The 22,866-nt window shown below is 54.2% G+C and overlaps 2 protein-coding genes across 2 annotated transcripts; one reads left to right on the top strand and one right to left on the bottom strand.

Moving 5' to 3' along the window:
* The first annotated feature begins 300 nt into the window (after window positions 1-300).
* Window positions 301-16,010, top strand: CCDC78 (coiled-coil domain containing 78). Its single transcript, XM_075059374.1, has 16 exons — window positions 301-506; window positions 1,453-1,684; window positions 1,962-2,090; window positions 2,300-2,386; window positions 2,682-2,861; window positions 6,014-6,181; window positions 6,265-6,315; window positions 6,993-7,081; window positions 7,682-7,760; window positions 8,253-8,378; window positions 9,429-9,640; window positions 10,272-10,443; window positions 11,145-11,188; window positions 12,867-12,933; window positions 14,348-14,448; window positions 15,182-16,010. Exons 2-16 carry the CDS (start codon window positions 1,652-1,654, stop codon window positions 15,306-15,308), a joined length of 1,665 nt encoding a protein of 554 aa, XP_074915475.1. The 5' UTR covers window positions 301-506; window positions 1,453-1,651; the 3' UTR covers window positions 15,309-16,010.
* Window positions 16,010-21,651, bottom strand: ANTKMT (adenine nucleotide translocase lysine methyltransferase). Its single transcript, XM_075059281.1, has 7 exons — window positions 21,551-21,651; window positions 20,730-20,801; window positions 18,456-18,714; window positions 18,278-18,382; window positions 17,735-17,875; window positions 17,127-17,177; window positions 16,010-16,511 (listed from the first exon to the last, which is right to left on the bottom strand). Exons 1-7 carry the CDS (start codon window positions 21,649-21,651, stop codon window positions 16,323-16,325), a joined length of 918 nt encoding a protein of 305 aa, XP_074915382.1. The 3' UTR covers window positions 16,010-16,322.
* Window positions 21,652-22,866: the final 1,215 nt, after the last annotated feature.

Consider the following 22,866-nt stretch of genomic DNA (forward strand, 5'->3'; position numbering starts at 1 on the left):
GGGCATCTCGGGGTGTGGGCGCGCCACTGCCGGGGCCGTAGCTGTCTGGGGCAGCGGCATGAGCCAGCCTGCACGCATCCCTGGACCGGCATGGGCTGGGAGTGCCTGTGTCTCGGGGGGCCCGTGCGAGGCTGAGGGCCAGTGGGAGACAGCATGCACCTGGGGAGCAGAGCTGCAGCTCAGCTTTTTCGTGTGCTGGAGCACCCGCTGTAGACTTCCAAGCCCCCACCCCCACCCCGGCGCTGTGGGCGGTGTGTGAATTTGGCTTTCTGCTCAGCAGTGGGTGTGAAGAGACTGTGAATTCTCATCAGCACTTTCGTTATCTTAATAAAATTACTTCAGGTCTGTTCAGTTCTTTTGCAGAAAAATAAGACATAATTGCATGTTGCATTAGCTTCTCCTTCCCCTGAGCCCCAAAAGAGCTCATCCCCTGGGTCTCACTTCCATGACCATTGGTGAAATCCACATCAAGAGGCTAAGGGATCTTCTCCAGGAGCCAGGACCAGGTGAGGAGCTGGTAAATTCTGCTTAGCATGGAACTTCTAATAGGATGGCCCCTCTCCTTCTTTCATCCTCTTAGCTTTGACAGATACTAAGGAGTTTTTCAGAGCTATGGTCTTTTTGAACGTTATATTGTTAAAGCTTTTCTTCTGTAAGAGACAAGTTCTTACCTAAACTCACCCACTCTACAGAAATAGCAGTGATCATAAGCCCAAAATGAGGAGATTAAGAACCGGGATTCGTTTTACCCCATGGCTGCTGTTCACCAAGGGCTTCCAGCATTATCCACCATGTCTTGCACTCTCCATTACCCTTGCTTTTACGTCAGAGACTCTGTTTAAGTACTTTTAGCTTTGCACGCACTTGGGAGTTGTCTTGTTTGGGCCTGGGTGGTCGCAGTTTGGAGTCAGTGGCAGTGTGTAGACCAGCACAATCCAGATTTAGCACTGTCTGGGCTAATCAGAGTTTGCTTCAGTGCATGCTTTCCTTTGAAGCTTCTATTTTTCCACATAATGTCTTTAATGCCAAGTGATAAATTGGGGAAGGTCTTTCCTGTCACCAGCTGTAGCTTGGTCAGAGCTCAAAGATCCTGGTACCCTTTGGATGGCTCATTGACACAGGATATACCAGGACTGTAGAGATCAAGAGAAAATTTCCTGGAAGCAAGATGATGTTAGATGCTACTGGACAGTCTTGGAGCAGATGGTTGGATTAATGGATTAATTAATGGGTTAATCAGATCTTAAATTCTCTAAATATCCCTGCAATAGAGATGGAGGCCATCCCTACAGCTGGGTTTTGGGAACAGTCCATAATATAAACGCAGTGGTACCTTCTAGCTGGCAATATTGCTTCACTGTGGTGTCTGCTAAGCTTGTTTCAGTATCTGCTGTGTGCTGTCTTGGGAATACGGAAACCTCCTGACAAGCATTATTTCTTTTCCTCTGACAGCTCCTGGGGTGGCTGTAATAATTGGCTCCACCTTAAAATCAAGGTGGATGCCACACCCTCTAGTAACCAAAGTTGATAGCAACATCACTTGTGCTGGACCTGGAGGGAACAGTTGCTGCCGTAGAGATCCTTAGATCCTTCCTTTGCTCTTCAGTCGCTGCCTGCCTGATACCTTGCAAAGATCCTGGCCTCCAAGCACATGGATTCTGGAAGTGTTGAAGAGAATGAGAATGTAAGTAGTCTGACAGAGCACATGCAGCATCTTGCTAAGGAAAATGAAAGTATGAAGGTCTGCAGCCCCTTCCTGGGTCATGGAACCAGTGCCGTACAAATGAAATGATAATTGCAGGAGGAAAATGGCAGCTGAAAATCCCATCTACAACCTGTTTAAGCTCTGAAAAGCTGGATATGCTGTGCTCTTCCACCAGCGCTGCAGTGGGAGAATAGCATGGGGGAGAGGTGGGCTCTGCTGGCTGGCACCAGCTGTCAGAGCTGTTGTGTGTCTCTAGGTGCAGCTGCAGGATAGGAATGAGAGGCCGTACCGTCTCGGAGACCTGCAGGAGAGAATGGGGAAGCTGGCTGGCTCCAAAACAGATCTGTCGGCCAGAATGGTCCTCAGTGAAGAGGAAAAACTGAAGGTAAAACAAATACTTTGGGAATTGGAGAGAACTGAGCTGTGAAGCCGTATAAGGCCAGCTGATGGGGAGTGGAAAATCTGGTGGGAAATGTTGGGGCCCCTTTCTAGGGGGTGTGTGTTGTGCTCAAATTCCCCAGCGCAACCTGTTGAAACAGTATGTTGGCCTCAGAATCAGTCCATGGCCTTTATAATGTCCTTTCTCTCTCCTAGATTTCCAAAGACCTCGTTGATCTCCAGATTGAGACAAACAAAATGAAGGAGCAGTATGAGACAGAGAACTTTGAACTGAAAAATATGGTATGCAAAAGTTTGAAGTAGCTAGTTTCAGCTCTGACAATACCTTTATCCAGAACTGCAGTTCATTACACATCCATCTTTACTTTGCACACATCCATCTTTACTTTGCCTGGCATATTCTCCCGGCTTTAGCTAGAGCAATGGATTCCCCCTCGACACCCCAGATACCATGAAACTCGCATGAAGCTCATCTCTCTTTAAGTCATAGCGTGCCAGAACCTGTTTGACCAAATAAATGCCCTGTGATCACTGCTGGTCTCTGCCACAGTCTAATTCTGCTGTCTCCCCTCTGCAGATCCTGGCCCTGGAGAACCGTGTGCTGGAGCTGGAGCTCTGCAGTGAGAAAGTCACTGGGGAGCGAGATGCCTTACGGGAACGCCTGCATGCTCTGGAGACCAGTCGGAAGGAGCTGGCGGATGAGTACATCATTTTGAAAAGCAATTACCTGGCCCTAGGCAAAGAACTGGACCAGGAGGTGAGACAGGCTGCAGTGTTCATTCTGGTGTTCTTGACTCCATCTCACAATTACCTGATCTACAGACAGCTTGGTAGGCTTTGGGTTGCGTATCCACATCACAGCTCAAGTCCAGTAAGGTTTGTCAGCTGTGAGACAGCGTAGCTTGGGCATGATTTTGTTTCAGGGCCCGGGGATTTCATGTAACATGGTCACCTTCTAGCAGGGCTTGCAGAACCTGTCCTGCTCAGCAGGGACAGTGCTGAGCCCACGCTGACCCATGTGCTCTTCTGGGCACCCTGCTGTCAGAGTCTTTCTCTTTTCACGCCATCCCAGATCCCCGTCACTAGCAGTAACGAGGAGGTCACTGCGGGGCTGGTCTGAGTGCACGTCGCAGGTCCCTCTGACTGCCAGCATGCTTTGTTTCCCTTTTTTCTGCATGGCTTGTGCAGGCTGCACGTGAACTGATTGTAGTCGCTCTCATTTCGTATGACGGCGGGAAGGGGCCTGGAAGTTTTTGAGGTTGGCAAGTTTTTAAAAACACTGAATGTAAGCAAGTTTCTGATTGTTCCCTAAAACATAGTAGATTTCCTGGTGACTGTTAGCTTAGCAATTATTAACTAAAGTCTTTTGGACCCAGATTTGTGTATTTCTTTGGCAAGAATAGCTACTTCAATAGACCTTCCCCTCTTCCCACCCTCTCCCCCTCCTGCTTCTCCTTTTTGAATTGGGTTGAATGACTGACACCCTCCTGCCTCCCTCCCCCAGCAGATAGTTTAGCTGGTTCAGCCAAATGACCTGGTTTACCGTGCTGGCCCTGTGCAGAGCTGTGATGGGAAGATGTGGGGCTGGGACCAGGCATGCTGGTTTTGGCAGTGCCCAGTCTGTCTTTATGGTGAGCATTGGTTTGCAGAGCTCTGGTAGACAAGGATACAAGATCATGATCATCCCATTGCAAATAAGTAAGTTAGTGGCCCTTGTGAAGCTATCAATTGTCTCCCGTAAGCTGAGAAATGGAAATTTCTTACGAGGAGGCAAGCTCAGCTGCTTGCAGGGGTGTGAACCTGCCCTGTCGTCCTGCCGGAGCACAAGGCAGAGCGCATGCAGCTGACTGCCAGCAAGGCAGCACGCTGCTGAGACACAGTACTGCCAGGCTTGCGGAGGAATAGCTCAATGTTCAGCAATCTTGGTTGCTTCTTGTCCCCAAGGGGGTGCAATATGTTTGTCAAAAATTGGATTTTCAGGTGGCTGACATCTCTAAGTGATGGGTTTAGTAGGTTAGCAGTAATAACACACTGTTTTCACATGGATCCTGGAATGTTTCAGGGAGTCAAAGGACATGGATTCAGTTATGTGCCCGGATAATATCCTGAGGAAGTGGTGGAGCAGGGTCCAGAAGCCAAAGGTGAACTCCTTGGTTGTAATCGGTAGGCTGAGGGTTTTACCCCAGTTTCTTGGCTCCGACTACCGAATGTCCCTGCCTGAAGCAAAAGAGGCTCCAACTTGGCAGGCTGGGACTTGTCGTGGCATGGGCCTCTTGCTCATTATTTTCCCAGTGTGGACTTTCCCAAAGGAAATGGGAAAAGCAGCCTGCGGTTCTGCCCCCTCCCCTTCTCTGGCGCTCTTCTGGGGAGACAATGAACCATTTACACATTCCCAATTACAAGTGCTACTTGTGACCTTGCCAATATGTTGTCATGGCTGCTTGGCGCAGAAGCAGCTCGGCGAGCTCATTCACAGTCCCTTGTACGGGAACAGTTAGAGCCTCTGAATTGTCGCGGCTCCCATTGTACAGCTCGATTCACACATCGCCCTCTGTCTGTCCCAGGCAAAGGAGCGCGGCGGAGCTGGCCTTGACTGTCCCTGGGGAAGTGCCTTCCAGAAGATGCCAGTTAGGCACTTTGTGCCTGTTTTCTAACTCACTGTAAATTCTTCCTTTTCAAGACTCTGACCTTTTCTCGACTCTCCATTTCCTCCTCCTCTTTTGTTCGGCAGCTTAGGCCGTCTGCAGCGGCGGCACAAAGTGAGGCTGTCGGAGGGAACCCAAATGGCTGCGAACTGGTTCCATGCCGGGGTTTTCCCTGGAGCCAGGCCAGGCCTGGGAGCATAGGGGAGGCAGCGAAGCCCATCGCAAACCTGGGACTGCCTCTTTATTTCACTAAGCTGGTACTTCTGCGCTTGTGTGACCCCCTCTGATCAAATTGTCAGGGCTGACAGCTGCAGATGGATCGTTTTCGGTTGGGGAACAAGCAGCCTGTCTCTGCGTAGCTGTCAGTTTTCACAGCTGTATATCTCACCTCTTTGTCAGCCTCTTTTCTCCTCTCCTCTCTCCCTCAGCCCACCCTGTGCTATCTTTTGATAAGCTATTCTCTCCACGGATGACTCAGATGACCTCTGCCTCCCATCCTCCCAATTCACTGCCATGGTAACAATTACTCAAGCTTGTCCCCAGTCATAAACCCCATCAAAGCTTTGTTATCTACATAGAAACCCTCCCGTGAGACATGAATTCCCCCAGTGTTCCTTCCAGATCACCTGTAACAGAGCCTTTCTCATTCAGATCCTCTTTATCTTTTGGAAATGTGTCACTTCACACCAGCATCGCTTTGAATCTCACTGCCTACACGGTGCTGTGGGCTGGCTGCTGTTGGAGGGATGCATTCAAACAAAACTGGAATTAGCTGGGTGGCGTCAGCTTAGATGGATGGAGATTTGGCCCTTCTCTTATATTATGGAGTCCAGCACTGTTCAGAGCCATTGTATGGGGAAAGACATGCCTGAAGTGTTGGGAAGTAGTGTGGAGGGTACAGGGTTAGAGTGAGGAGGGAGGCTGGAGGTCAGGATGGAGAGGTGGTAGCAGAGCTGTGCCCAGGGCTGGGCTGGCACCAGGATCTGTATCTGAATGCGAGACCGAGATGGGCAGAGGGAGTAAGGTTACATGTGAATAATCCTGATGCCTGGTGATGATACCCTGTATTTCCATGAGAATTAGAAAATCACTGATATCTTTGGACATATGAGAGAGAACTAAAACTAAAACTAGCTTTCAGGAGGGGATGTGAGTGCCTGCCTTGTGTATGCACCAAGAGCAGTGGGTATGTGCTGAACAGACAGCATGTGGAGCTGGAGAGGCAGGATTTCAGAAGCTCTTTCCTTCTTGTTTGACCTGGCAGGTCATGAAGAATGAAGAGCTCAGCCAAGAGCTGCTCAACCTGGCCAATGCCAGGAGCACCCTTCCCCACACAGAGAGCAACCACTCCCCCGCCGTGGCCAATGAATCCTCTGCTGAGCTGGAAAAAGTGAGAGCAATGGTGCATCGTCTCTCTGCTCGGAAGGTGAAGGTAAGGACCTCTCTGTCCTCTTGCCAGCTCCTTGGAGAACAGGGATCTAACAGGCACCTTCTTCTGTCTCTTACAAAAAACAGCCAGAAGATGCAGTTGCCTCTGAATGTGAGCAGCAAAAGCTAGAGAGAAACGTGAGTGTGGTGGGGGTCTGCTGCTGGATCCTTGGGGAAGCAGAGGGGGAATTTATTCCAACCTTGGCTGACGACCCCTGGTGCTAACTTGCATTTTGTGGATGAGCTGATGCCTTGATTTATTTTAAAAAAATTTTTTAAGCTGTGCAGTTGAAAAATGAGACTAGAATAACTGCAGATCTTGTGCAGGCAAAAGCTGAGAGAGGGCAACTGTGATTCCCTTGGTCAGTACCCCTGAGTGAACAGAGGCAGGAGTTTAAAAGCCAAGAAGTGCAGAGGACACTTAGTTATTTTCTTCTTGATGATACTTGAGAAAGATGGGGGTGATAAAGCACCCAAAACTGAGAGCACAGAAATGCTTCCTGCCTCCTTCCCATCTGCAGCCCATGCAAAACTAGCTTGGGCTCCACAACCAGCTCCTGCTGGGAATTTGAGTATGAGAATTTCCCTTGGGAGAGCGACATGTGTGCACCTCCATGTGCCCTGTCTCCAGATCAGACACTGCTTCTGGTGTGCCACAGAGCACTGGTCACTCCCAGTTAAACCTGTCCTTTCCCCAGTATGTCACTGCTCAGCTAGACTTGTGCTCAGCTGGAGCTCTCCTCACTTCTTCCCTGTTCACAAATCCCTCTCTTAGCTGAGCCCCTGTCTCATCTTCCTCTTTGTTTGTCCCTCAGTTGCCTGGAAACCAGGCTCACATAAAAGTGGAGCTTGAAAAACTGAAGAAAACCTATGATTTGCAGCAGCAGAAGCTGGAAGAGAGAGTGTAAGTGTTTGAGAGCACGTGCTTCTGTTTGGCTGGGCATTTATGCAGCTCATTGCAGCTGAATTTGATCCTTGGGAGCAGGAGAGGAGGCAGCCTGCCTTTGGTGGGGTACAAGGGGGGAAATGATGATTCACCCTTGGAAGAAGTGAGGCCTGGAAGCAAAACCTGATGTTTTCAAGGCTCTTAAGAGGATTAACTGTCTGCTTAAAAGTCAGTGGTGTTTAGGCACCCAACTGGCCTATGCACCTTTGAAAATCCACCTTCTGTGACACACACAGCAAATGTGTGACAGCCCAGAGATGAATCCAGCCCTAGCCCTTAACCCCACAGTGGTTCTTCCACCGACAAGCTGGGCTGGGCTTGGTGTCCTGGCAAAGGCTGCCACAGCAGGGACGCTGCAGAACTAGATCCTCTGACTGGGCAGGACATTCACTTTTGGTTGTGAGAGCTCTGTGGCTGCTGGTTGGCATGCATCTGGGGATGCAGCTGCAGAGAGATTTCTGTCATCTGGTAGTGATTTCCTTCTCAAAGCTGGCTGTATTGGACCTACAGAGAAGTTTGGGGGTTTAAAATAAACACACCTTCTTCCTGTGTGCCCAGGATCGCGATGGGGAAGGAGCTGCAGGAGGCAAAGGGAGCAATTGGAGACACCCAGCACAAGCTGGCGGAGCAGTCAGCGGTAAGGGCAGGCTTCCTTCCAGCCCTCAGCACCCAGGCTCCAGGACTGCCCCTGCTCATCCACTCGTCCTGGGTGCCATGTGCTTCTCCTGAAGCTAGCAGGGGGTGGATGTCTTGTATTGAGGTACTCTGACACGTCTCGCTCTCCAGGGAGTTTGTCATACCAAGGTGCTCCTCCCTGCGCAGTTTCCTTCTCTAGGGATGCACATGGTGGAAGGTGCTGCTTGCAACAGGTGGTGGGAGGAATTTTGTTCACTGATATTTAGAAAGAGTTGGTGAAATCACTGGCGGGGCGGATTGCAAATGACAGAAGGTAGCAGGGGAATAGAGACTATAAACATTTCTACTGGGCTCCTGTGAAAACCCAGGACCTTCCCAGCTCTAGTGAAGCTGAATATCTGGAAATTAAGTCCCCCATCTCTTCTGGAGCTTCTTAGTGCCCCTTGCTTGGCTGGAGGACAAGGGCAGCAATGAGCGTGTTTGCTGTGCCTAGGTGCTGCTCACGTCCCAGAGCCAGCTCCAAGAGGTGGAGGCAGAGAACTCCCTGCTGCAGCTCCGGCTGAAGGAGATGAATGAGGAATACCGCTCCCGGCTCACACAGTACATCAAGGATGTGGCGGTGGGTACCCCCAGCCGCAGGGTCTTTCCAGGCCTGGGGAGGTCTCTCCATGCTGGCTGCCTACTTTTTGCTGCTGTTTCCCTTCCTCGCTGGGCTGTGGAGCAGAGCAGGCAGTGGGGCTTGGGGAACCCTGCTTGCAGCTGGAAGGGGGCTCTGTGCCCTTGGCTTGGCCTGGGGGAGGAGATGCCAGCCCCCCTCCTCGCCCAGATTTCCTGTATGGCCACACAAAATGGTCTGCGAGTTCCTGCAGGGAGTTTTCTTGGTCAAATTACTTGGATTGAAAGATCCTCCTATTTACTATGGCTGCCTTCCAGTTGGCTTCTAATCTCCATTGCCCTGACGACTTCCCTGGGCAGGCCAGGCGATGCCACTTCTGGCTTTGTCGCTGTGTCCATGGTGACTCTGCTGCTGTCCCCACAGGGAGCTCTGCCAGCCTCCCTGGTCAGCTACAGAGCCGTGTAACACCAGTGCCTGGGACCCGCTCTGAGAACAAGCACCTTTGATGTAAAGTAGGGCTCAGAGAGCATGGTGAGGACTCAGCACAAGGCAGGTGTTTCAGGCAGGTTCAGGCATGGATATCTGATTACATTGAGCAGTGAGACTGGGAAGAAATTTCCTTCTGCCCCCTTAGGTAGCAGTAAGCAAGAGCTTCTGTGCTGGGCGAAGGCTGGTACCAAAGAACGCGGTGTGGTGATGGATCAGGAGACTAAGCAAAGGAATTTTTACTATTAAGAATAGTCTAATTTCTAACAGAGCAATGTCGAAGCATCTCCTAGCTAGCAGAGAGAGCAGGACACAGTGGAAAGAATACAGGACTAGAAATGGTAACTGATGCCAACTCGTGTTTCCCTAGTTGGGTCACTGATACAGTACAGATGCCTTCTCTGTCTTGAAGGGCCATGGTGGAAATTAATTAGTCTTTCCTGCTGTTATATGCCTTACTCTCCGTGCTGTTAGCACAAATGTGCCTGGCCCTTCTCTATGGGAAATGGGCTACAAACCTTAGGGAACAACTTGACCACCTCGATTTCTTTCTCTGTATATTTAAAGGACTACATGGACAGCAAATCCAGCAATGTAATGGGGCCTAGCAAAGCCCCAGCTGATCGTGCTCCTATGAAACGCTTTGTGGACAGCATGCTGAAGGACATCAGGGCTTCCTACAAGTCTCGGGAAGAGCAGCTAGCTAGAGCAGCACGTGGCTACAAGAAACGCATGAAAAACTTGGTCAAGAAGCATGAGAACCTGCTGATCGCTTACGGGTAGGGCTAAGCCAGGGTCTGGGCTATCTCTGTCTCTCCAGCTTATTGCTAGGGACTGAGTGGAAGTGCCCCGTAGCACCCAGACCTCTGGCCGAGAGGGAGCCAAACAGGGCTTCTAGGTGGAGCAGAGGATCTGGAGTGCATGTTTATCTCCCTGCTCTTGACAAGCCAGGAGCAACATGTCTCCAGCTGCACCTCAGGGTGCTCCTGACACCCTGGAGCTGCTTTGCACTTATGTTTCTCCTGTGTAAAATTTAGGGTGAGAGATTGATTCAACGTTGGATGGTGTGGAAATGCAGAGGTACCACAAATAACTCCTGCCTCCCAGCCTGTCCCTGCAGTGCTCTCAGCTCTGCTCCACAGCTCTCTCAGCAGCTTGGGCTGTGGGAAGCAGCAGAAATTCTTGTGGTATAAAAGCCACAAATAGCTCTAGGACAAGCTCCCCGCAGAAACACTCCCAGGAATATTGCGCATACTGCTGGGCTCTCCCACTTATCCTTTGCAGGTGGACTAGCTCTCGGTGGCCAGAAGCCAGCAGGTCCCGAGTGAATGGTACCTCCACCAGCAGCAGAAATGCTCAGTGGTTACCTAACCAAAACTACCAGGGACTAACCCCTCTGACATGTTACAGGCTCCAGCGAGAACAGATCCGGTCCTTGGGCAGCAGTGCTATGGATTGTGGCCCTGCCGAGCTCCACTTTTCCATCACAGACCCAGAGCTGCTGACAAACACAACCCGGGAGCTAAACCGGCTGCGGGAAGATAAAGCAAAACTGGAGATGCAGCTACATGAACTGCAGAAGGTGGTGGTTGGGCTGGTGGCTTTCTGCGGCGGTGAAATGGAGGTGGTGGGGAGAGTCCCACAAGCGATAGATTCAGCCCCTTCCTTGGGCATTCCCTGAGGGTTTCCTGTGCCTGTGGCACAGGCAGGGGTACTGCTTGCTTGCTTTCTCATTTTGGGAAGAGGCAGGTTGTCCAAGCAGTCCCCTCGTTGCTTCAACCCTGCTGCATAGGGGTGAGTTACAGTTAAATCCGGGAGGCTGGGCAGCCCCATAGATTGGGGTTGCTGAGCTCTGGGAGGTCTGAGGAGTAGCAGATGTTATGGGAGAACTGCAGACTCACTCACTGCTAAAAGAAGAGGTGAGTAAGGGAGGATAGAATGGGGCTTTCCGTTCTTGAATGCCTTTGCCTCAGTGTGAATAGCTAACTGAGCAGGAGATCGCAGTCAGAAACACGCCAGTCAGCTCCATGTCCTCCAACTGGTTCTGCCTGGGCAGAGAAGTGTCTCTTGATTTGTGCGAGATGCATTTATTTAAATTAAATTTATTTTAAAAATTCAGAGGATAGGAGACCTTAAGATTGTACTGGACATCACTTCCTTGCCAGGGCACTGGTGACTGTTAGAGTGCTAGGATATGTTGTGCCACTTCACAGTGGCAGCGTCTATGGTGAGATTGCAATGGTTTAATGCTTAACAGGCATACTGTTCTTCCTTTGCCTTCAGAAAAGACTGAAAGAAACCTCTGCCTTTCCGCTGTCTCCTGAGCAGTAAGTGCTGTTTGTTTCTTGGGATGTTTGTAATTCTGAATTTTCCTTGCTATATGGATTGAGGAGTCTTTTCTGCTTTACTTGGAGACAGTAATAAATAGGGAGAAAGTGAGCTGATAGGGACTCATCCGAGAAGAAAAGCCAGCTGTCATCTCAGTGCAGCGTTTCCTGCGGTGAAATGAGTTGGTCATTTGGGCCTTGATCCAAGAAAGCTCTTAAGCACATGTTTGATTTAATTATGTTTTTAGTCCCACTGATCTCTTTAGAAGACGAAGTTAAGCATACGCCTGAGTGCTTTGGTAGATCACAACCTGAGAAAGGCAAGCGAAACACCACCAGTTTGGGATGGTCTTGTTTCTCCTCCCTCCCAATGCAGAAGCTGGGCTGGAACCCTTAGGTGACCCTGTACTGATACCTCCCTGGCTTCTTGATATGCCCTTTATTTGCTCATTTTTGATGGGTCTCTTCCTCCTGCTTCATTATTCCATTGAAACTCTATCAACTATAACTGTGGAGAGGTGGAACAAAGTGTAGGAGAAATCTGACCTGGGATTTTTCAGCCTTTTATATTTATGTGGTAGCCTAGAAAACATGTCAGGCATTTCATTAACCGGATGCCAGCACTGAGGAGTTGGCCAGTGCCTGAGCCACTGGGCTTTGGAGGAGTGTCTCAGAGAAAAGCTTGAGCCTTAACCAGGCTCTGCCATGTTTTCTACACTGAAAAGTAGTACTAGTCCTTGAACAGATGCATTAATTTTGGCAGACTCACCAGAGGAGCAAGACATGGAAAAAACAGAACCTGAATTTTAGTGATGCATGTTGTTGTTATGGGGGTTTTTTTTAGCTGCCAAGAGAATCTACACTCTTCAAATACTTGTTTTCTGTGTGCTGATGGATTTATCCATGCTGTTACCTTGTTCCTCTAGCTAGGGACATGAAGCCCAGTGTTACCGCAGCACTTCAGCTATAATTCCTGCTGCTTCTCATCTTTATCAACTGTGTGGCTTCACTGTTTATTGTTCCCTTTGCTTCTGCTCTCATGAAATCTTAGCCATGATTTCCCGTGTGCCTGGGCTGGGAGGCTGCAGCCACCAGAGGGAACTCTGGCAGTCGCAGCAGAGCCGCTCTTGAGCACAATGCATTCCTCCCTTCATACAACCCAAATTCCCCAAGCATCAGATGTGACCTGTATTTTGCTTATTCAGACTGGGACAGAATAGGAAGAACTTTCCCACGGCTGGGCTGCACAGACAGCTCACCTATCGCGCTCGGTGACCAGAATGGGCGGGTTTGTGCTCCACAACATGAAAAGCACCAGCGTTTAGCATTGATCACTCTCTATTTCCATCACATTCAGTCCTGCAGTGTCAGGTTAAGGACTCTTTCTGCACGGAGTCCTCTGATGTATAAGTGTTGATGTGAACTTGGAACAAACCCAGACGTCGCAGTGGGGAATCCCAGGTTGGCAGAAGGGCTTGTGACTCTCATGCCCGGGCACAGGGACAGTGCCCTATGCCCTGAAAAAGTTTGGGGCATCGGGAGAGAAAAGGTTGAGAGCGCTGACATTTATGGTTGGATGGGCACGAGTTGTGTGCAGCCCCTGAACAGAGCTGGGTGACCTGCAGATGGGCTGGATTTGAACATTTGGGCACAATGAGAATCTGCTTTTCTCTCCAAGGCAGCTGGATGAGGAGGGCTGGGCAGAGGTCAGGAAGCAGCTCCGGGAGTTTGCACACACCACCCAGGTAAAGGTCTGGAACAGCCCATCTGAATAAAAGCTTATCCCTTACCCACATGTCAAAGATGTGCTGCCCCAGCCGGCTGCTGCCCTGGGGTCAGTGTGCTGCTCCAGGCTGGAGCAGGGAAGCTTTCCATGCAGCCTTGCTGTGGCTTTGGCCGCAGCCTCCCAAGTGACACTAGCAGTTCCCTGGCTGGTGATGTATCAAGGCTGTACTGTCCCTGCTACCAAAAGGAGGAGAGCAGCCCTTATGGCTGCTCATTGCTGGACTATATTGCTCCCTCCCATGTTTCAGCACAAGCATCTAGGCATCTGTATAACAAATTGGGTCTGTATTTGACCTGGTTCAAGTCTAGTCTGAATCTGAATCAGCATCCTGGTCTGGGTGCAAGGATATTTGCACTGCACTTGGCCATGGGGTGGCCCAGAGCAGGAAGGAGAGCTCTCTCCATTTGCAATGCTGCCCTACAGCTCCCACGAAACCGTGGTGATGCTCGCTGAGAACGGGCTTGGCTGAGGTGGGGTTTGCTGTCCAGCAGTGATGGCAGCAGTGAGAAGGGTTGGTGCTGGGATCCCTGCCACGCTGACTGCCACATGCAGGGAAAAGGGCTTTGGAAACCAAGCAGAGGTTGGGTTTTCTGTGGTAGACAAGGCTACAGATGTGCTACCAGCCTGCTTCCATGTCGTGCCTTCCTCTGTCCGCAGCGACCTAAGAAGTACTTCACTGTTCTCTGGTCATGTAAAGCCAAACACCTAAATTGTGTGTATATTTATGGCCAAAAGAAGGGAGATGCTGTGGCTTAGAGGCTGGAGCACTGCACTGGGAGCAGGTCCTGCTCCTGGCTCTTGCTGTGCATCTCAGGGGTGAGCTCAGTCAAGCACCTCAGATACTCCTGGCGACACAGGGACTGTGCAGTTAACTTGGGTAAGCTGGTGATCTACTGTCCAGAGACACTGTGCAAAAAACAAATGTTTTTTTATCTAAAAGGGAAGGTCACTTCCCTTTGCAACAAACTAGTGGTAGAAAGGTGTGAAAGCTGTGTCCGAGCGTCAAATCTAGCGACCGCTCTGCCTGTTGTCTGTGAAGCTTCTGGGGGAGTAAATCATGGCTTGGCAGGCAGGGGTTACTACCTGTCCTGGGGTGGCCCTGGCCACCACGCCTGTGCTCTGGTCAGGGAAGGCTGCCTGATCCATCCAGCCGATGCCCTGCAGCGGTGGTGCCTGCAGAAAGCTGCACTATCATCACCAGGCTCCTTTCCCTGAGCGCATCAGTTTTCAGTTGCTTCTGTAGCCTAATGCCAAGTGGCGCTGGAGCTGAGTGATGGGGAAGTGGTCAGTCTCGCCTGGCAGAGAGGGACTGAGCAACTTCACTCCCATCTCACAGATCTCACTGTTTTCTCCATGTTTCTTTGCCCCTCCAGGAGGATTTGGAGCATGAGAGAAGCCAGCTGCTGACTCGGGCAATTGTGGCAGAAGAGCAGGTGTCGGAGCTGCAGGAATACATAGATAAGCATCTTGCAAGGTGAGATGGTAGGATGCCCCTCCACGTGTTCTCTGCTTTGTGCTCCAAGTTTATCTCCCAGGCTAATTGCTGGTGACATCGCCATGCCCGCCACACTGTTGGCACCTGACCTCACCGCTGCCTTCCCACAGTGCTGCCGGCATGGCTGATGTCCTGCAGCACGTCCAGCTGTGCGGGCAGCTGCCACCATCCCTTATTCTGCAGGGCAGGGGGACAGTGTCTGGCCTGCCCAGCCACACATCTCCTTCCCTGTGTGCTCACCCATCCTTTGGACGAAGCTAAGAGAGCGGTTGCCTAAAATCTAAAGCCTTCCAGCAGCCCCTGATCTACGGTCCTCTCTCCCTGATTCATCACGCCCCAAAGCAGGGAGAACAGCTGCTCAGACAAGGAAGGGCGAGAACAAGCAGGGCACGTCTGTCAGAGCAATGGTCCAACTGTGCCTGCCGTAACTCCCCAGCCAGCTCGGCTGTGAACTTGGGTCAGACTCACAGGCTTGTTGCTGGTACCGTTACCTGGCAGAGCCAACAAACACCTCTTGCTTGGGAAAAGGCTGTGGTTTTCTACCTACTGGAGCTCAGTTCCCAGGGTGGCTCAATGCCTGGGCTGGCTGCTCTGCATTAACTGACACTGCATGTCCTTAGCACACAGCAAACACAAGGCACAGTGTACATTTAAATGGATTGCTCAGGATTGTGACTGCATGGGCAATGACAGTGCTGCTTCCCCACTGCAGGTACAAGCAGGAGATCCTCCGGTTGACGAAGCTTGCTGGCAGCGAGGTACCACGCACGCTCAGCGCTGGGGCGGCCAATATTCACTCGCTGCCCAGAGCCAGAAGGACTGTCAGCCACAAACCGTAGCTCTCCACCATGGCTCTGAGGACCAGTACGATTATAGGAAAGAGCAGGATTTAAGAGGAAGGAGCTTTCTGTTGTGTGGACTGGCTGGAGCAAGTATCCTTCCCTGGCTGAGAGCTGGGAGGCACAGCAAGGGAAACCACATGGGTGTTCTCGGTCTCAAATTCACAGTACTAAAATGAGACAAGACAACTGCGTCTTGTCTATCCTCTGACCCCTCAGCTGTAGGAATTCTGCTGTTCCCTGAGCACATCACGCCTCGGGACATGGGGTCAGGTTCCCAGGCAGCTTTTTACTGTGAGGCTGCAGGGACAGGTTCCCGTTCCTGCGATAACATTTCTCCTGTGTCAGACCTAGACCGGAGTCCAAGGGCTAACTCTGCTCCTGCCTTTGCCCCCTTGTCAGCTTCTAAGAGATAGGGCCAGGGCTGGTTCAAGATAGACTTTGGTCTAAGAAGTCAGTCAAAGAGGATGAGCTGCTCTTTTATGGTGGGAAACCCTTTTTTTTCTCTGTGTTTGAGTGGGAAAGGGAATGTTATATAAGGTGAGCAGGGCCAAACTGATCTTTCAGCAGGAGGTGAGCTGGACAAACTCCCTCGTGAGCTGCCTTCAAAGGGACGGCAGAGCAAAGCCTGAGGCTGGAAGCAGCAGCTGCTCTGGGTCCAGGAGCACCCTGCAGCTCAAAGGCAAAGCAGTAGTCTCAAGTGAAGAATGGACCAAATGTTTATTTTGAAAAATTAACTAGAAATAAAGTAGCAAACGTACAGAAAGAGGCACTGGAGGTTTAGCCCTTAAATCCTGTGGTAATTCCAGGACTTCTAGGTCTGATTTTCCCCTCCCTTGCTTCCCCCAGACTGCCCACTCTTTGGAAAACAGAGGGACTGCCACCCTGCAAGTCCCTGGGAAGAAGCCTGGCCAAGCAGCCCTCTCGCTGCTGTCCTGAGCTGAGCCCAAGGGCTGGAGAGGCTCTGACCCCTACTACTGCTGACCCTTAATGCCAGGCTTAACGAGGCTGCTGTTAGACTGGGCTTCCCTCTGCACGGCTCTGCGCTGCTCGCCGCACCTCCTTCATGTCATAGGCCCAGACTTGCTCCAGCCCCTGCCCAAGGGTGCTGGCGGGGGTCCAGGAGGGGAAGGGGAAGCGTCCAGCCACCACCCGGGCTTCGTCGGGGAGTTCTGCAAGGAGCTTGGTGGCTAGGGGAGGTTTCTGGGGAGAGAGAGACAGCCACGGCCAGGTGGCCTTAGGAAACAGTCATGTAGTGGCAGTGCCACCAAGGACCGCAGGGCAGCCTCTCAGCATGGCTGATGGGTCCCAAGCAGGCAGCATCAACCAAACACCCTTCCAAAATGTAGGGCTGGTACTACCCCTGTGTATGGTTGGGACTAGAACCAAGTAACAAGTGATAGGATGAGAGGAAGCAGCCTCAAGTTGTGCCAGAGAGGGTTTAGATTGGATATTAAGAAAAATTTCTTCACTGAAAGGGTTGCAAAGCATTAGAACAGGCTGCCCAGGGAAGTGGTTGAGTCACCACCCCTACAGGGATTTAAAAGATGTGTAGACATGGCGCATAGGGACATGGTCTAGTGGTGGACTTGGCAGTGCTAGGTTAACAGTTGGACTTGATGATCTTAAGGGTCTTTTGCAACCTCAATGATTCTATAAATTCGAGTGGTGCTGAGCACCAAACCACTCACTTGCAGCAATGCCCGCTTGGCCTTATTTTTTTAAGAGTCTTTGCCACTGTCCCAGATTATCTCTCTCTTCTAAGAAAACTCTCTCGAGCTCGCTCAGAACAAGTCAGAGTGCAAGGGACTGACTTACCACGCTGGGGGCCAGGAACACGATCACATTGTAGCAATCAGAAAGATTCACCTTAAAAGAGAAGGAAAAGGGGAATGAAAGAAGCAACAAACAGAGATGGAACAGAGGGGAACCGTTCAAGTGGCCGAATGCCTTGCGGGCGATCTTCTGAACCTCAGAGGAAGCAAAGATACCCCACAACGTGAGCGACGGGGATGTGTTGGTGTGACTGGGAGCTGGATGTGAAAGCAGCATGTCTTGCAAAGCACCTGCCTCCAGTATCATCCCAGAACCACGTTCCCTGCTGGGTTTTCTCTGGTCAGGCTACCTGATGCCACCTTGAGCAGCATGTCTCTGAAGGCCACCATGTGTCAGCAGCACCCAAGACCTCTTCTCAGAGCTGCTGTAAGAAGGAGCGCTGCTGCCTGCAAAACCAGCAGCCAGCTGGGCTGCCCAGGCTGGCATTCCCCTGAAAAGAAGGATGGTTTTTCTGCCTCCTGGGAGCAGCGTGCGCTGGGGCAGGAGCAAGCAACCATCAGCAAAGCCTGTCTGGAGATGCAGACCAAGGCCTGGCCCTGCCCTAGCTACGGCCAGCATGGAGCATGGCCAGACCCTCGGGGCGCTGTTACCTTCCACAGATCTTTCTTCAGGAAGGAAACCTTCCCGTGGTACCCAGCCTTCCAGGCCCGGTAGTTGGAGAGACACAGCAGCCAGGGATTGAGTTCATAGCCAACAGCTGGCCTGAGACCTTGCTTATAAGCCTCAACCACCTGGAGAGAAAGAAAGAGAGTTGCAACTAAAACAAACCTTGGTGATGAGTTTGGGGGACAATTTGGGGGGCAGGGGCTGTTGCCCAGCTCCACTAGCTCCCTCCTGCTGGCTTGCGGGCAGGGTGGCCTCGGTGCTCGGCACCTTCTAGGTGCAAAAGCTCCTTCCTCCTGGAAAGGTCATTCCCACCCTGCTCACTGCGTGTGATGTCTTCTAGGACCACCTAGGATGGTCCAGGACCACAGCCAGGAGCAGGGCAGCAGCAGAGGGGGGGGGGGGGCTCCCATCCACCCTCCTGGTAAGCGCAGCCCCCCCCTCCCTGCCTTTCACCCATCGCAGGGCAGCCCCAAACCCCCTCCCTCCCCGCCAGCACCCCTCTGCTCCCCTTTCCCCCCCCCCCTTACAAGCCGTCCATCTCCCGATCCCAGATCCACCGTCTTCCCCGTGCGCCCCCGCAGCAGCTCCAGGGCGTTCGCCACTTGCTGGGGGCCGGAGGGCTGGTAGGGTACCTGGGGGAGAGGGGGGCCGTCAGCGCCGGGGGTCCCAGCGGGCCTGGGAGGGGGCAGGGGGCAGCGGCGGTACCTGGAGCCGCAGGGGGACCCGGCGGAAGCCGGGCATCAACAGGACGGCCCAGGTGGCCCAGGCGACCACCCCGCTGGCCACCGCCAGCTCCAGCAGCCCCCGCCCGCCCAGTTCCCCCCCATCTCGCCGCCCCCACGCCGCCTCCCCCGGTTCCTCCGGCTCCTCCGGCTCCATGGCCGCCGGAAGGGGTGGCCCCACCGCCCGCCTTCCGCCGCCGCCGCTCCCCGCCCCGCCACCGGCCCGGGAGCGGCCCCGGGGGCTGCCCGCACCGGGGAGGCGGGGGTGGACGCTGGGCTTTGTGTGCGGGGCTGGAGGGAGCGGACCGCCTGCTGCCCTTGTGCACGGCTCTGCGTGGTCGTTCGCAGTTGTGCACGGCTGTGCACGGTCGTGCGTGGCTGTGCGCGGTCGTGCATGGTCGTTCGCCGTTGTGCACGGCTGTGTGTGGCCGTGCACGGTCGTGCATGGTCATGCGTGGCCGTGCACGGTCGTGCGTGGCTGTGCGCGGTCGTGCATGGTCGTTCGCAGTTGTGCACAGCTGTGTGTGGCCGTGCACGGTCGTGCGTGGCTGTGCACGGCTGTGCACGGTCGTGCGTGGCTGTGCATGTTTGTGCATGGTCGTTCGCAGTTGTGCACGGCTGTGTGTGACCGTGCATGGTCGTGCGTGGCTGTGCACGGCTGTGCATGGTCCTTTGCAGTTGTGCACGGCTGTGTGTGGCCGTGCACGGTCGTGCGTGGCTGTGCGTGGTTGTGCATGGTCATGCGTGGCTGTGCACGGTCGTGTGTGTCTGTGCATGTTTGTGCATGGTCGTTCGCAGTTGTGCACGGCTGTGTGTGGCCGTGCACACTTGTGCATGGTCGTTCGCAGTTGTGCACGGCTGTGTGTGGCTGTGCACACTTGTGCATGGTCGTTCGCAGTCGTGCGGGGCTGTGCACAGTTGTGCATGGTCGTTCGCAGTTGTGCACGCCTGTGTGTGGCCGTGCACGGTCGTGCGTGGTTGTGCGTGGCTGTGCATGGCTTTGTGCAGCTGTGCGCAGCTGTGTACAGTTGTGCACAGAGGAGCATGGCTGTGTGAAGTTGTGTGCAGTTGTGGACAGTTGTGTGTGTGGCTGTGCAGGGCCGTGCGTGGCTGTGCACAGTCATGTACGGTTGTACGCGGTTGTGTGTGGTTCTGCGTAGCTGTGTATGGTTGTGTGTAGTTGTGAACAGCTGGGCACACCTGTGCATGCTTGTGTGTAGCTGTGCATGGCTGTGTCTGGTTGTGCACCGTTTTGTGCAGCTGTACACAGTTGTGCACAGTTGTGCGGGGCCGTGCACAGTTGTTCACACTTGTGCGCGGCTGTGCACAGTTGTTCGCGGCTGTGCGTGCAGCAGACGCGCGGGCGGTGGGTTTCCTGCTGCGAGGGAGCGACGACTGTGGGAAAATTCCAGCGTGTGGAAGCGGGGAAGGGGGGGGCTGCTGGGGCCGGAGGCGCGGGGGGGGGCAGCCAGGCTCCCGCAGCCCCTGCCCACCCACAATTAATAAAAAAACCCACCCCACAAACCAGACCAAACCCGGGAACAATAATGGCTCAATTAGGGGAGCAGGCGCACAAAGGGCAGGCAGCTTCCCTGCCCGCGCTGGCGCTTGCTGCCACATCATCATCTCGCTGGGGATTTCATGGCTGTCGCCTTCCTCCCCTGCTCCCCCCTTGGACTTTGAGTCAATATTTGCAGGGCTTCCCGGGGCTCCCCCTCCAGCACCATATCGGGGTGTCCCCCAAGAGCTCAGAGACAGCCCTGGGGGTCCGTGGAACAGCCAGCGGCACCCTGTGCCCTTGCCATGGGGCGACGGGCCTCCTCGCATGCCTGGGGCTCCCAGGGGACGTCACCCACATGTGATGGCGGGTGCGACAAGGAGGAAACCCTGTGGGCAGCCCCAGCCTGGGAACGGCTTCAGGGTGCAGGGGAGCGGGATTGGGGACCCCCTTTTGCTGATGAGCCAACGCAGGCAGTAGCCAAGGGAGGAGCTGCCAAAGGCGAGCTCATGTTTCTGCTCCAGTCTCCCCCTTATTTGTGGGAACCAAATATTCTGCCCTTGGAATGAGAGTGCACACCCACCCACACGGGTGCTCTACCCTCAAACCAAGGCGTGCAGCTTGGGGTGCTTAACGACATCCAGACCCTGTTTAACACGTGCCCCTGAGCAGCAGTGGGGCTCCACTGGGGAGGAAAAGCCGTCCCTATGCACTGCATAGAGCCCAGAAATATTGCCCAGTGCCGTTTCCCCTCCCTACCCCGCCAAAGGGTCCAGCGTGGCTGCAGCCAAATCGGGGGCCACGGGGATTGCTCCGATTTTCTGGTGTTCGCTGGCAGGTGGAGCCAGTTAAGGCTGAGAGTGAGCAGAAAATCAGGAGAAATAGGAGCTGGGGGAAGAGTGGGGCCGGGGGGCTGCTGCTGCAGAGGAGGATGGTCCCTGGGGACGAGCTGGCCCCTGGGACAGCCCAAGGCCCCCTGTGATGCTGCAGAGCAAATTAATTAATGAAGCAATTCCCAGGCAGGGCTGAGCCCTCCTTGCTGGGCCCCTGGGACTTGGCGAAGGGAGCGGCAGCATCCCCTTCTGCCCCAACCCCGGGGGTGTTGGGCAACATCTCACGGTGCCGGGGCCAAGCAGGTGGCCGTGCGAGGGGACCAGTTGGGATGCGCCGCCGGAGCCAAAGAGCTTTTAATCCGCCTCTTTCCAGGGCAGCTTCCCCCCGCCGGGGCCGCGGCGGTTGCAAAGCAGCCCTGACCGCCAGGAATTTGTCACTATGCGCTGGGAAAGCTCCTTCCCGCCAGCTGTCGGCAGCCCGGCCTGCAGGGCGCAGGCTCCTTGGATGGGAGAGAGCTGGGGTGAGGGGCCGCGGGGGCCCCGCTGCGGGCCAGGGTCCTGCCCCAGCCCTGAGCATCCCTCCCCGGCACAGGAATGATGCTGGCTTGGCTTTGGCCTGGCCAAAGCAGGGGGCTCGAAGCAGACCCTCATGCCAGGCTTTGGGGTGCAGCTCCCGAAGGGATGGCAGAGTTGGGGGGGGGGCGTCGGTGTCCTCAGGGGTTACCAGGCTCTCACTTCGCATCTCACCGAAGGCTGTGGGGCAGAGCTCGCTCTGTCATGCCCGGGGCTTGGGCTGTGCCCCCCGGTCCCTTCTCTGCTGCCCCATGCGGACATGCAAACTGCCCCATCCTACCTGCTGCCGGGCATCCCCTGGCCTCAGGGGCATCATCCTGACTCTATGGGGCACCCCCAGTCCCAGGGACATCACCCAACCCTATGGGGTATCTGTGAACCCCAAGGGCATCATCCTGACCTTATGAGGTATCCCCTAACCCCAGGGACATCATCCTGACTCTATGGGGCACCCCCAGTCCCAGGGACATCACCCAACCCTATGGGGTATCTGTGAACCCCAAGGGCATCATCCTGACCTTATGAGGTATCCCCTAACCCCAGGGACATCATCCTGACTCTATGGGGCATCCCCTAACCCCAGAAGCATCATCCTCACCCTATGGGGGACCCCCTGGTCCTAGGGGCATCCCCCTGCCCCACCGCAGCTCCTGGGCTCTAGGGTGCTGTGGGCAGGACAGGGAGGGCTGCCCGGACATCCCTGAGGCGGACGTGAGGCCTGCAGGTCCCCGCTTGGGGCCGGAGGCCGCAGGGAGGGCTGAGGGGGACCGGCTGCCTTTGTGCCTCCCCTTTGTGCCCCGTGATTCACATGTTTGGGCTTTTATCCGGCAGCCGGGAAGGAGGAGGGTGAAGGGGACAGGAGAGGGGGGAGAAGGGCCAGGGCGGGGGGAAATGGCGGGAAACGACGGCTCCCTTTGTGTGACAGGGATGGGGACAGGGACCGGGGGACACCCTGCAAGTGCCACTGCTCCGCGTTTTGCCGTCCCAGTGTGGACACCCACCGGCAGCGTGACCAGAGGGCTCCGCGGTTCCCAGAGGGTTCCCTGGGCTGGGACGTGTGTGTCCCCCCCCTGCCCAGACACCTGGGTCTACAGTGGGGCTGATCCCACAGGATGAGGAGCCCCAGGCACCTCCCTGGGAACATTTCTACCGAGGGAGCTGGTTTTGGGGCGCTGCTCTCCGTCGTGTCGCCAGACCCACCTTCACGGCAGGGGGGGCAGGGGATGGATGGGTGGGGGGCTTTTGGAGCGGGTCTGGCTGGATCATCCCCAGGGATGCCGCAGCCAGCCATGCCAGGTGGGCATCGCGGTGCCTGTGGGGGGACACGCACCCTTCCCTGGGCTCGCAGGGTGCCGCTGCACCCTTCTCTCTGAGCCCAGCTGGGCTCCGACTGCTCCTCCAGAGACCCCCAGCTCCCATTTGGTCTGCCCAAAGCAACCCCCGGCACACTGTGGCCCCCAGCCTGCTCTCCCCCCTGCCGCCGCCACACT

Source organism: Buteo buteo, chromosome 29, assembly GCF_964188355.1.
Source record: "Buteo buteo chromosome 29, bButBut1.hap1.1, whole genome shotgun sequence".
Taxonomy (NCBI): domain Eukaryota; kingdom Metazoa; phylum Chordata; class Aves; order Accipitriformes; family Accipitridae; genus Buteo; species Buteo buteo.

Excerpts from the sequence above, each read along its gene's own strand:
- ANTKMT (XM_075059281.1), bottom strand. The coding sequence starts at position 21,651 with ATGGGGCAGTTTGCATGTCCGCATGGGGCAGCAGAGAAGGGACCGGGG. Across the intron at positions 17,876-18,277 it reads GATCGGGAGATGGACGGCTT|GTGGTTGAGGCTTATAAGCA; the intron begins GTAAGGGGGGGG and ends CTTTCTCTCCAG. Across the intron at positions 16,512-17,126 it reads TGTTCCTGGCCCCCAGCGTG|AAACCTCCCCTAGCCACCAA; the intron begins GTAAGTCAGTCC and ends CTCTCTCCCCAG.
- CCDC78 (XM_075059374.1), top strand. The coding sequence starts at position 1,652 with ATGGATTCTGGAAGTGTTGAAGAGAATGAGAAT. Across the intron at positions 7,082-7,681 it reads CAGAAGCTGGAAGAGAGAGT|GATCGCGATGGGGAAGGAGC; the intron begins GTAAGTGTTTGA and ends CTGTGTGCCCAG. Across the intron at positions 9,641-10,271 it reads AACCTGCTGATCGCTTACGG|GCTCCAGCGAGAACAGATCC; the intron begins GTAGGGCTAAGC and ends GACATGTTACAG.